The sequence below is a fragment of the Heterocephalus glaber genome, unplaced genomic scaffold, assembly GCF_053883595.1.
Source record: "Heterocephalus glaber isolate CG9 unplaced genomic scaffold, H.glaber_assembly_v1.0 deba00001523, whole genome shotgun sequence".
NCBI lineage: Eukaryota > Metazoa > Chordata > Mammalia > Rodentia > Bathyergidae > Heterocephalus > Heterocephalus glaber.
Window position 1 is genome coordinate 17,721,097 of NW_028258327.1, and position 14,243 is coordinate 17,735,339.

At 35.7% G+C, this 14,243-nt stretch overlaps 1 protein-coding gene across 7 annotated transcripts in view; it reads left to right on the plus strand.

Annotated features, from left to right (window-relative positions):
- The window catches only part of Casp8ap2 (caspase 8 associated protein 2), a 33,574-nt gene extending 19,541 nt beyond the window's left edge, over window positions 1–14,033 (plus strand). For 3 of the 7 annotated variants that reach the window (XM_087187981.1, XM_087187983.1, XM_087187988.1), the window contains 5 exons: window positions 1,925–4,122; window positions 5,106–8,229; window positions 10,833–10,932; window positions 11,324–11,376; window positions 11,518–14,033. In XM_087187981.1, coding sequence (XP_087044107.1) covers window positions 1,925–4,122; window positions 5,106–8,229; window positions 10,833–10,932; window positions 11,324–11,376; window positions 11,518–11,620 — 5,578 coding nt within the window. In that variant the 3' untranslated portion in view covers window positions 11,621–14,033. Of the gene's footprint in view, window positions 1–1,924; window positions 4,123–5,105; window positions 8,230–10,832; window positions 10,933–11,323 lie in introns of all 7 variants that reach the window. The other 4 variants (XM_087187982.1, XM_087187986.1, XM_087187985.1 and 1 more) reach the window with 4 other exon arrangements.
- Window positions 14,034–14,243: the final 210 nt, after the last annotated feature.

Consider the following 14,243-nt stretch of genomic DNA (forward strand, 5'->3'; position numbering starts at 1 on the left):
TACTTGAGTCTTCTGGGGGAAGGCATGGAGTTTGTATAGGGAGAAAAGAAAAACTCAGTGAATAAAATGATGGAAGTTACTTCATTAGTTGGTTTGATCTTGTTAAGCATTATCTCATAAATGTTCTGTTAAATTTTACACTTTTGTGAGCTATAACTCATATTCTAATAGTAAATGTTTATCATTTTGTTGAAACTTACTATTTAGTGAATTAAAACGTTAAAATTAACATGAGCTGAAAATAAGGTCATATGCTGAAGTATCGTGGGTTAGAACTACAGCATCTAGGGCCAGGGATTTAGCTCACTGGTGCCACTGCCTGCCTCGAAAGCTCAAGGTCCCAAGTTTGATCCCCGGTACCAAAAAAAAAAACAACTACAGCATCTGACCGTGTTGGGGTAGCAGGAACAATTCTATTCATGAAAGAATCCATATAAAGTCTGTTACACATTGCTTTTAGTTGTTTGTTTCATAAATCTTCTTTTGCTTTATAACCATCTCCCCTAACTTCTGAGTTTTTTAATTTGAGGGGTGTCTACATGTTTAATATTAATTAGGAATAGATTTTTGAAAAGTAATGGTTGATATGGAAGTGTGGGAAGATGAACTTATTACAAAAAGTTAAAATTGGGGATTTAGCTCAGTGGTTCCGCCGCCTGCCACACAAGCACAAGGTCCTGAGTTTGATCCCTGGTACCAAAAAAAAAAAAAAGTTAAAATGAGCTATGTACATTTTATTGCTAGGCAAACTCCTGGTTTTCCAAAACATTAAAACCTTAAGACTTAGGCTTTTTAAAAAAATGATACATATTCTCCTAAAGAGAGAATCACAACTCTGTAATCCTTTTTATTTTTGCATACTATGTACCATTTTAAGATGGCTGCCAAAAACTGAGTACAGTAGCACATCCCTGCAATTCCAAGACTCAGGCAGCTAAAGCAGGAGGATTGAGAGATCAAGGCCAGCCTGGACTACATAACAAGACCCTGTCTCAAAGAACAAAATAAACAAAAAAGATGGCTGTTGATCCTGTGCCTTATGATAGGATTATATGTGAAAACTAGGATAGTGAATTCTATAAAGTGTACTTTTTTTGTTGTTGGTACCAGGGATCAAACTTGGGACCTTGCGCTTGCAAGGAGGAAGTGGCACCACTGAGGTAAATCCCGTCCCTATAAAGTTTTACAAGGTTTTACTTTTCCTTCTGTTTTAGTCAGGCTCATATGAGTGAAAGAAAGAAAATAAGATACTTGTTCTAAAAGAAGTGAACTTGTAATTAGTTTGGGAGTTGTGCATCTTTGGTAAAGGAAGTCTAAAAAGAAATTGTCGTGTGCTGGGATAGATTGTCTTTTGAAACAAAGCAAGTAAGAGATAGCTGGGCGTGGTAGTGCACACCTGTAATCCTAGCTCTCAGAAGGCTGAGGTAGAAGGATCGCCACAAGTTTGAGGTCAGCCTTGGGTACATAGTGAGTTCAAGATCAGCCTAATATACATAGTGAGACACTGTCTCAAGAAAAGAAAGAAACAACAGAGAGACAGAGAGAGAGAGAGACTTTTGAAAAGTGACTCATTTAATTAGAAACTAATAAATTATTTACTTGTTAATTCATTCATAAATATGTTTATTTTCCCTGGTTCTGCGGATTAAACTCAGGGCCTTGCATATGATAGGCAAGTGTTCTACCACTAAGCTACCTATTACTTTTTTTTTTTTTTTTTTGGTGGTACCAGGGATCTAACTCAGGACCTTGTGCTTGCGAGGCAGGCGGCAGCACCAACTGAGCTAAATCCCCGGGCCCCCCCCGTTACTATTTTATATAAAATATTAATGTGACACTTTTAAAATTGAGGGGCCAACGTGTGAATAAAATTTTAAAGATTACCATCAATTAACTTTGCTTTTTTGTTAATTTTTCTCAATAGATTGTCTGAGTTTTCTCATTTTCGAAATAATCATAAAACTGCAAGAACATCAGATGCAGTTAGAACAAAAGATCTTAGATCCAGATCTCCCCATTTGGATGATTGTTCAAAGCCTGATCACAGAGTTAAAAGTGATGTTTCCAAAGATGTACATCATAACTCTTCACTGCCAAACCTGGAAAAGGAAGGAAAATCACATTCTGAAAAAAAGAACACTTCATATTTGCCTTCATCCATTGAGAAACATGGCACCAATGGCATTTGGTCACGTTCCCATTATCAAATTGGTGAAGGTAGTGCAAATGAGGATAATAGAAGAGGGAGAAAAGATATTAGACATAGCCAATATGGCAGAGGAACGGATAGAATACGAAAAGATTTAAGTAATAGTCTTGGTGAGAGTGAACCAAGAAACACAGAGACTAGTCTAAGGCTACAAGGACATGCTGAGAAACATGGTAAAGGTGAACCAAAGGCTGAAAGCAAACACTCAGTGTTCAAAAGTAACATAGATTTGGATTATAAAAGTGAACGTGGTAACTCTTCTTGGGAGAAAGAGACCTCTAGAGAAAGGTCACACATACGAATAGAATCTCAAAATGACAAAAAACTAGAAAGACAAAGTGAAAGATTACAGCATACAATTAGAAAAGAACTTAAATTACAGGACAGAGAAGAAAGAAAAGTTGATCCAAAACTTAAATCAGTAATAAAAGACCAGGATCACTGGAGGAGATCTGAACGAGCATCACTTCCTCATTCTATAAATGAAATAAAATCTCATAGTTCCAGTAAATTCCATCCAGAAGAGAGAAGAGGAAAGGAAGATTGTAAAAGAGACAGGAACGTGAGCAGTCATAATTTTCAAGTTGGAAGAAGTTCATCTTCTCTTTCAAGTATTAGAACTCACAAACACATGGAGTTCAAGGAAACTGATGCTACACACCAATGGGACAATATACCTTTAAAAGCAGAAAGGCATAGAATTGAAGAGAAGAGGAAAAGAGAACGAGAAAACAAAGAAGAAAATCGGCATATGAGAAATGACAAAAAATCTCCTGCAGAATATTTGCAGAAGACTAATAAAGAAATTAAAAAAACTACTGAATTAAAGGAACAGAATGGGACAAAAACTGATAAAAATGAAGTCTCTAATAGTGAATTTTCTGAAGGAATGGATAATAAAGAGTTTGCAATGAAAGCAGAGAACGGTACAAAAGAAACAAACAATAAAGACTTAAAGTTAAGTTTTATGGAAAAATTGAACTTAACTCTTTCTCCTGCTAAAAAGCAGCCTTTTTGTCAGGATAATCCACATAAAATAACCGAAACTTCCAAATCTAATGACATACCTGGTTTGGAGTCCTCAGTGCAGGCTGAAAGAGTGACATGCGTGCCCTCTGTCAGTGAACATATCACTGAGAAAACCAGATCAAAGTTACTGGAACCAAAGGTTGCTCTTCCAGCAACATCTCAACTCAGAAGCAATAGTTCAGAAAGCAAAATAGAAGAAAGTAGATTGCTAGTTCAGTCTGTTGAGAATATTATGCCTCGTGAAGTACCCATTTATGGTCCAGAGACTTCCTTCACATCTGTAGAAATAGAACAAACCGAATCCTTGTTTACATCAGCAGCAGAAATGGAAAAAAACATTGATGGTGCAACAGCAGCAGATTCTGTGGTAATGAATGTATTACGGACACATGGTTCTCAAGACTTTAGCCTGGAATTGAATACCAAAAGACATGATGGTTTAAATTCTTGTGATATTTCTGAAAGTATGGAAATGAAGGAGGGTCCTTCAACTAAAGTGGTTGAAACCAGTGAAAGCCTTCTGCAGCCCTCAGTTGAAGAAGCTACCATTTTGCCAGTAAACCTTTCAGAAATAGATAACCCCAAATTTAAGCCGCCTTCTACAGATACACCACTGAGTGACAGTAAGTCTTGTCCTTTGGAGACCTGTATATCTAAAGAAGCTCTAGCATCTTCACTTCAGCAGACTGAATTAATGAACCACATAAGAGAAACTGGAGAGACAAACTCAGTATATCATGATGATGAGAACTCAGTTTTGAGTATTGACCTCAATAATCTGAGACCTATTCCAGAAGCCATCAGTCCTCTGAATAGTCCAGTGAGACCTGTAGCAAAAGTTCTTAGAATGGAAAGCCCACCTCAAGTTGCATTGTATCATAAAGGTATTTTTCATAACATAAAAAGTAACATTGTTCAGACCTGATCGTTTACTAGTGGTATACATTGAGCCTTTAAAAGTCTAAATATAAATTTAAAAGTTATTTTTTCCTGGCGCTAAATTGAATCTGGTCTTGTGCATGCTAAGTAGGTGCTCTCCTGCTGTGGTGCACTTCTAGCCCATTTAATTCTTAATTTTTTAATATTATTTTGTGTTACTGGGAACCAAACCTAGGGTCTCATGCATACTAGGCAAAAGCATTCTATAAATGAGTTGTATCACCAGCTAATATATTTGGCTTTTTTTGAGACAGGGTCTCACTGTGTTTCTCAGACCAGGCTTGCAGTCATGATCCTCCTGCCTCATCCTCCTGAGTGAGCTAGGATTATAAGCCACTGTTCCTGGCCTAATTCTTAATTCTTTATCCAAAAAGGTAGCAGTAGAACAGATTATTTAAATTGTATTTCATTGTACTTTTTTTTCTCTCAATGTCCTGGTAGACCCAGCATGACTATTTTATTTTTTTATAGCAAAATATTTATTGGTACATTTTAGCCATACATAATGATAACACTCTTCATAGGGCATTTGCACCTGTCCATAATAAATCCTACCTCTTTTTTCCCATTTCCCCTCTCCCTTCAAGCCCCTTCCCCTCCTGTACTTCTTAGAAAAGATTATTGAAAGAATGAATTGCCTCGTATTTAGTTTTTGCTTTATGTAGGATGAAAATGTCAAATGACCAAGACTCAATGGGTGAAGCTGTAATAGTAGCACATGCCTCAAATCCCACGGCACTGAGGGTGGCTGAAGCAGGAAGATTGCAAGTTTGAGTCCTGCTTAGGCAACTTAATGAAACCCAGTCTCAAATAAATAATAATGTAATAATAATAATTTTTTAAAAGCTGAGGATGTAGATCCTTGGTACTGTTATGGAAAAGCAAAACTCAGTGGCTATGTGACTTTAATATACTTTTCTCTTTCCAGGTGTGCTTCCACAAAATTCAGCTCATTCAACTTCCAAGAATCAGTCTGATCTCAACAAGGAAAATCAAAAACCAGTTTATAAATTTGACAGATGTACAGAAGCAGACTCCTGTAAGAATTCATCTTTACATGAACTAGAAGAAGGAGAAATTATAACTGACAGTGAAGACTCCAACCTACAAACAAGTTTGGAAAAAGGTTCCAAGTCTAGATCTTCTGCTGCAGTGCAGAACACAAAAACTAGCTCAGGAAGTAGGAAAAGTACTGCTCATTTGAATATAGACTGTAAGAAAACATATGTAAAAATCCACCAAACCAACACCAGATGGCATAAAAACCCAAGTGGATCTAAGCAATCTTCAAAAACAAAGAGAAAAGATGAAACAATGAGTACTTCCAGTTTGGAAAAAATAGTTTCAATTATTGCTGTACCCTGTTCTATAGGAGAGATTATGTATATGTTACAAATGATTAAAAAGCATGTAAAGAAAAATTACATGAAATTCAAGGTAAAGTTTTCATTGTTACAATTTCACAGAATTATTGAGTCAGCTATTTTGAGTTTTACATCACTAATTAAACACCTTGATTTATCTAAGATCTCTAAGTCAGTAACTACTTTACAGAAGAATCTCTGTGATTTTATAGAATCTAAACTTAAGGAAGTTAAAAAGAATGGCATAGTTGATCGCTTATTTGAACAGCAACTGCCAGATATGAAAAAAAAATTATGGAAATTTGTAGATGAACAACTTGATTATTTGTTGGCCAAGCTTAAGAAAATCTTAGTAAAGTTTTGTGATTCTATAAACTTTGGAAGTGACAGTGATGAAGAAAAACTTGCAAAGTCAAAAAAAGACAAAGCACTGTATTCAAATAGGCAGAAGGGAAATGTGGAGAACAACAAAGAAATGCTAAGAGAAAAATTGCTAAAATCAGAATACTCTGTAAATTGTAAGTCTTTACCAGGATCTAAAAAAACTGAGGAAAAACATCAAGACCAAAATACCTCCAGTTTTAACATAATAAAGCATGACATTAAAAGAAATTTTAACACCTGCTTTGATAATACAAAGAACTCTCAATCTGAAGAACACTCCTTGGAACTAAACTGTCCAAAAGGCTCAAAGCCAGCAGAAGAAAATGAAGGCAATGCTGTAGAGGATTCACAAATGCCCCAGCATGTATCTTTGAAGCCAGAACGTAGTTTTGAGATTCTTACTGAACAGCAAACATCTAGCCTCACTTTTAATTTAGTGAGTGATGCTCAGATGGGTGAAATATTTAAAAGTTTATTGCAAGGTTCTGATCTTTTGGACAACAGTATTAACTGTACTGAGAAATCCGAGTGGGAGTTAAAGACTCCAGAGAAACAGCTGCTGGAGAGTCTTAAATGTGAACCTATACCAGCTTGCACAACCGAAGAGCTAGTTTCAGGGATGGCTTCTCCATGTCCTAAAATGATTAGTGATGATAATTGGTCTTTATTGTCATCTGAAAAAGGTCCGGCTTTGCCTTCAGGGCTTTCTTTGCCAGTTCATCCTGATGTTTTAGATGAAAATTGTATGTTTGAGGTATCTACTAACCTAGCCCTAAATAAAGATAACGTATGTAGTTCAGAAAAGAGCAAGCCCTGCATTTCTTCCATACTCCTTGAAGATCTTGCAGTCTCTTTAACTGTACCATCACCTCTGAAGTCAGATGGTCATCTCAGTTTCTTAAAACCTGAATTTTTGTCTAGTTCAACTCCTGAAGAAGTTATTAGTGCACATTTCAGTGAAGATGCCTTACTTGAGGAAGAGGATGCGTCTGAACAAGATATTCATTTAGCTTTAGAGTCCGATAATTCAAGCAGTAAATCAAGTTGTTCCTCATGGACAAGCAGGTCTGTTGCTCCTGGCTTTCAGTACCACCCTAATCTACCCATGCATGCTGTCATAATGGAAAAGTCCAATGATCATTTCATTGTGAAAATACGGCGTGCAGCTCCATCTACCTCTCCTGGACTCAAACAGAGTAAGGTAGCCAATGAGTCATTGGTATCTTTGCCCAGAGATGAAAAAGAAACTGATGATACAGCAAAGAAAGAACATATTTCATGTCAGAACACAGGTTTTAAGTCTGTGGAGGATTTGGAAAATTGCAACAAAAATGATACCAGTAAATCAGCTAGTGAAGGACAGAACTCTGTGATACAAACACAGGTTCCTGATATATATGAATTTCTCAAGGATGCTTCAGGTAAAGTCAGTCTTAATAATGAAGTGCCTGTTGATTGTTTCAAGTTGCATCAAGTATGGGAATCAAAAGTGCCCGAAAACATTGAAGCATTGCCTGCAGTGGAAGAAATTCCACACTCTGTTGAGGATCATCTTCCAAACACATTAATAAACTTAAAAGATCCAGTCACTGAGACAAAAAACTTGGGGGAATTGTTAGAAGAAACAGTTTTAAATATTGATCAGTTGGGATGTTCTGGAGGCAATTTAGATCAAAATGCTAAAATATTAAATAATTCTTTGCAGCCCGAAACTATAGATGCTTTTATTGATTTGACACAGGATGCTTCAAGCAAGAGTAAAAATGAAGGTAATCATCCTGTGTTAGCAGTGGAAGACTTGGAGTGTCAAGTGATATGTGTAGATGATGACAGCTTCAGGGAAAAGGTGGAAATGGCAGACAGGTCTTTGGAATACATTGTTGAAGAAACTTGTATAGACTTGACCACAGAATCTCCTGGTTCATATGAAGTAAAGAAAGATGATTTAAAATCAGAACCAGCATCAAATTCTGATGGTTCAGAGTTGCCTGGGACAACTAATGTTCACAAGAAAAGAAAAAATTTGTCTGATTTAAATCATTCTTGTCAGAAAAAACAAAGAAAGGAAACAGACCTAACCAGTACGGAAAAGACTAAGAAACTCATCCAAGAGTCTAGTGAAGATGGTGACACTCATCAAAAGAAAGCCAGTAAGAAAAGGGCAGTGAATAAAGATTCCTCATCATTAACAACAAGCCCAGGGTTTAATAATTCAGCAGCAGCACCTAGCACTTCTCCTACTACAAGTCTTTCCGCAAAGAATGTTATTAAAAAGAAGGGAGAAATTACAATTTTATGGACAAGGTAAGAATTTTGTGAAGCATTTTAATCACTAGGAAATTTTGAGAGGTCAATCTAATCTGCGATTTCATTAGAATTTGTTCCATTTTAAAATAAGGAAAATATTTAGTTACTTCCAAAAAGTTGGCAGTACATTCCAGAGTACAGTAGCTGTACTGTAAAATAAATAATCTAGAGTTATTTTTGTGTGTATGTGCATAGTATTAGAGATTGAACCCAGGACCAACCCAGGACCTCATATACTAGGCATGTATCCTACCACTTAACTATATTCCCACCCCTTTCTATTTTTGAGATTGGGTCTTTTTTTAAAAGTTAATTGTATTGGTACATTTTAGATATATATGATATCATTCATCATATGGAATTTGTAACCTGTACATGATGTATCTTAATTCTTTTTTTCCCCTTTCCTTCCCCTCCCTTTAACCTCTTTTCCCTTCCTTATTTACAAAAGCTTTGTTTCCATTTTTCCCTTCTATTTTTTTCTTTTTCCCTTCCTTCCTTGCCCCATCCTCCTTCCCTAGTTCCCCTTCCCATTTGAATATTTTCTTCCTATTTCCCAGTATCTATCATCCATTTTAGTCCTTATTTATAATTTCGGTTTTTTCACACCAGAGAAACCATATAATATTTGAAAATGTGTATCCCATTAATTTCACTTAAGAGTATGGTCTCAAGGTGCATCCATTTACCTAGAAATGTCTTAACGTTTCTCCTCTTTATGCCAGAGTAGACAGGGTCTTGATAAATTGCCCGGGCTGTCCTTGAACTTGGAACCCTCCTAAGTAGCTGAGATTACAAGTATACCCCACCAGGCTTTAGATTAATGAGTTTTAACCAGGGGTGTGAATCAAGTCTCTTAGATAGAGCTTTTATTTTTCCCTTCCTAGGTAGAGCTTCTGTCTTTTTCAATTAAAAAGAATTCTTTGGAAGAAACAAGTATAAGCACATTTTAAAAGAAATGACATAGTGAGACAAAAACTGGGAGTGTTTATAATTTGATTTTTTTCCCTTAAAAGTTTCCGGTTTCCTAAATAGGTTATACTTTTTAAGTTTTATGTGAACTTTTTAAAAAGTTTCAGATAATAAGACATCAGACATAAATGTAACCATAGTTGTGAACCATTGTACTAGAGATGGGTAATCTCTAAACTTGATGAAAATGCTTAATGAAGGAACCTGATTTTGTTAAAGCTGGTGATATTTTTTTAATACCACAGTCCTCAAACCCCGACTTCAAGTAAGTTGCAGGTAGCAGAATAAAGTCTAAGAGATTATAACAACACACGTTCATTTAGACTGTATGGAAAGAACTGAGATCTGGACATTAGAAGATCAGGACTCTTTTAATTCTGGTTCAGCATTTGTGATCACCTTTGGGCTTTTTTCTTTCTTCCTTTTTTTTTTTTATACTGGGGTTTGAGTCCAGGGCCTTTGCACCCAGCTATATCCCCAGCCCTTTTTATTTATGTTTTATTCACTAAGTTTCCAGGCTGTGCTCAAACTTGTGATCCTCCTATCTCAGCCTCCCAGAGTGCTTGGGTTACAAATGTGTGTATTCTACCACACGCAGCAGAGCCCTAATATTTTGGGGGGTTTTGTTTTGTATTTGTGGTATTTGGGATTAACCTCAGGGCCTTTGTACTGAACTGCATCCTCAGGTTTGTATTTTTTTATTTTGAGACAAGGTCTGGCCAAATTGCCCAAGCTGGGCTCAAACTTTTTTTTTTGCAATATTGGGGATCAAAGTCAGGACCTTGCGCTTGCGAGGCAGGTGAGGTGCCAGTGACTTATATCCCTGGCCCTGGCCTCAAAATTTTTTTTTTTTTTTTTTTTTTTGGTACCAGGGATCAAACTCGGGTTCTTGAGCTTGTGCAGCAGGCAGCCAAACCACTGAGCTAAATCCCCTGGCCTCAAATTTTTGATCCTCCTGCCTCAGCCTCCCAGAATGCTGAGATTGTAGGTATGTGTTACAACTCCCAAAAGGGCCCTAGTGTTTTAAGTAGCATATATATTAACACATTTACACCAGGGCTGTAATTTGTATGTCTCACTGTTGGGTTGCTTGAACCACCAGTGGTATATGCATGATGGGTGGCTTTTTATTAATTTTAGTAGTAAAAAGACTGATAAAAGTGATTAGATCCATTTGTACCACCAGTGGTACAAGCCACCCAATGGGATATTCGGTCATGTACCACCACTAGTGATTCAAGCTGGCAGGAACATATTAAAGATAGAATTAGGGGGCTGGGGATTTACCTCAGGGGTACCACACCTGCCTTGCAAGTGCAAGGCCCTGAGTTCGATCCCGTACCAAAAAAAAGATAGAATTAAAAGCAAAAACTAATTTTGTTGTTAGAAAAATTAATTAGTACTTTTATTGTAGAAAATTAGTAAATATCTATAACCTCAAAGAATAAAATCATATATAATCTTGCTTCTCAGAGGTAACCATTGTCCATATTTTGATATATAGACATTGTTTTTTTCCCATAGGTTTTGACAAGACTGTCACTCCTGTTGGCAGATATGAGGGCAGTGCAATTTATTACCTTTATCTTCCATTGTATAAAAGCTGACTATAATTTTTCCCTTCTTAGAAATGATGACCGGGAAATTTTACTAGAGTGTCAGAAAAGACGGCCGTCACTGAAAACGTTCACAGATTTAGCTGTCAAGTTAAATAAAAATCCAAATCAGGTAACGAACCCAATTTTTACATCTCTATTGGTTGCTGCTCTACATAATTATATTTAATTTTTTTAAACAAGTTAAAACATTTATTAGCCTACTTTAAAAAGATGGCTAAATGTAGGACTATTAAACTTGGTGATTGTGGAAGAAATGTGTATTACCATCTACTTATTTGAACTCAGGCAATTTGGTAGTGTTTTCTTGTTTAATAAAATTTAGCATTGAAAACTAAGCAAATGATGGCCTTTAGTATGAAGATATTTCATTTCACTAATCATTTAATCTCATTATTGAACATAACTTTGGGTGTCAGCAGATATGTTTTTGCAGATATGTTTTTGAAAGCATCAGCGATGAAAAAACATTGAGATATTTATAATCATTTTTAATTTTTCAGGTTTCAGAAAGATTCCAGCAGCTAATGAAGCTCTTTGAAAAGTCAAAATGCAGGTAGCTAATGGTTACACTACAGAAGACTAGTATAGTAAAATGCTGACACATCATACATCATTTTGCAGGTGGTGGCCCATTAATAATTGCAGATGTGGGCAGTGGGTGAGGGAGCAGCCTCCAGTAAAGTTCCTGCTTCAGTCACAGGTTGGGGATGCTCGTAGACACTTCAGGTTATGACATGTGCAGGTCCGTACTCTTGAAGCCTGCTACTGACCAGCATGGCGTCTCCTCAGCCTTCTGATTGCTGATGAGTCAAAGGTGAGGGAAATCCGTTTGATGATTACTAAAAAAGTTTTTATAGATGAAGAATAAAGGAAAATATTTGTGAGTAGCAATATCTTTCATAACTAGTGAAGTCTGTATGGTCATTATAATTTAATATTTCTCACATTTTTATCAGGATTACTTACACTTTAAAATACAAAATTTATGTTCATAAATATGAAGTCCATTGTCATCTAAATAGATGACAGTATTACTATATTAAGTTACTGATATTGTTCACAGACGTGCTTCGGTTTTTTTAAGCCGTTCTTATATAGGTTTATTAAAGCAATAATATTTAAATTTAAGGGCAAGTTTTTCATGTTAGACCTCAGTGAAATGCTTATTTTGGATTTGTAGGAAAGAAAAAAATGTAATGATATGAACATTGTATTTGCTGTACTTTTCAGTGGATTTGTAGTCAAAATTATTTGAATGCTAACCACCTAATTTTTAAGTAAGTTTGAGTTAAATCTGAATAGAAACTATTTGGACACAGATCAATCTTTGTTTCTGCCTCCCTGTGAATTACTATCTAGATAATGTCAAAGCAACTAGTTTGCTAGTGAGATCTGCAGAAGATGTTTCCTAGTTTACTGTGAATTTGTATCATTCAAAATGCAAAATTAAATAATGGAGAATTGAGAAAAGATCTTTAGTCTTAAGTCTGAAGAACTTTAGAAGAAAAAAGAATATAGCACTAGGCATAAGTTGCTTGATTAGTTATCAGGTTATACCTGCATTAAGATTTTTGCTGCCATGGACCGGGGATTTAGCTCAGTGGTTCCGCCACCTGCCTTGCAAGTGCAAGGATCCAAGTTCAATCCCTGGTACAAAAAAAAAAAAAAAAAAAAATCACAAGATTTTTGCTGCCTTTAAAAAACTAACCTGAGTTTGTTTTACCTTAATGTTACCTGGAAATATGATTTCTGTTCTCTTGTGAAGAGAATGTAAATTCATAAAAGAATCAACTTGACTCTGGAAATGATGCTATTATTCCAGGTTCTATTATATATCTAAAATCTTTTTTTTTTTTTGGTGGCAGGGATCGAACTTGGGTCCTTGTGCTTGCGCAGCAGGCGGTGAAACCACTGAGCTAAATCCGCAGCCCAAAAGTAGTTTTTTGGGTTTTTTTGTACCAGGGATTGAACTCGGGTCCTTGCACTTGTGCAGCAGGCAGTGAAACCACTGAGCTAAATCCCTGGTCCATATACATTTAAAAATCTTCAAAAATTTATACAAATGTAAAATCTTTAATATCAATTAATTTGATATTTAAGGGTGGGGTTTTTTGTATGTTAGTACACATAGAGATTTATTTCACTCCTGTTAACTGATTTTATTTCCCCCCAAGTATTATGGTTCCATTAAATTCTTAGCAAAATTGGAGTATACTAATAGTTACCAAATTGATTCTGTAAAAGCTAGTTTTTTTTTTTTGTTTTTTTTTTTTGGTACTGGGGATTGAACTCGGGTCCTTGCGCTTGCGCAGCAGGCAGCAAAACCACTGAGCTAAATCCCCGGCCCAAAAGCTAGATTTTTAACCAGTGTCTAAGTAGAGCTCATGTAACAGGTAACACTTATGGAGCTGGGTATGGTGGATGACACCTGCAATCCCAACACTTGGAAGGCTAAGGCAGGCTTGCCGTGAGTTCAAGGCCAGCCTGGGCTATGTAGTGAGTTTAAGGCCAGTCTGAACTACGTACTGAGACCCTGTCTCAAAAAAAAAGATATAACTTATGAAAATGGTCATACTAGAAAAATAGAATCATAACTTTAGCATTTTCTTACATTACAGATAAGTGGCTGAATTCCTTGGAGTTTTAATTGATATTTCATACTACAGAGAAGCTTCAAATTCCTCATGTTTTAAATGGGGAACTAGAGGGAGTTTTACCAAATTTCTGATTACTAGATGATAGCCAACCTACATATATTATTACTTTTTAATCTCAAGTTGGTATATTCAGTTTATTCCAGTCATCAGTCTGATTTGCTTACCGGTTATTGGTCAAAATATTTATTTTTTAACATTAGAACTTATTACCAAAATGAAAGCAACAATGGCATAGTATTGAAACATTAGTTTTGATATTTCAAAGAAATAATTTTCTTTTCTAGATTTTAAAAAAATAGTTTTGTAACATTTTAAACTTAACTATTTAGTTCAAATTTTCATTCATTTTTATGTGTTTATAATTGCCTCCTGATTTTGGTATTTTGTAAAATAATTTAAATAGTGTATTTGTAAATATGTATAATTATAATGATGTAAAATACTGTGTGTCTATGCACACACAAATCAATTTGCAAGGATTTTTTTATCTGTGTAAAACTTTTTGTAAAGTTTGCTTTCTATATGGTAATGTATAATAAAACCATGTTGAGTTCTGTTATGTTTGATTAGAATGTTTCTTTTAGTATATTTAGGTAATAATTTAAAAGGAGATAAAATTCCCTGGGGACATGGGAGATCCTTTGAAGTGTTTCATGCTGGGAATGTGGCTGGCTAAGTGACTATGAATAGGATCATTAGAGAAAACCTTTTGCCTGCTTTCACATAGCATGTACTGTACTGGTACTGTCAGAACTATACTTCT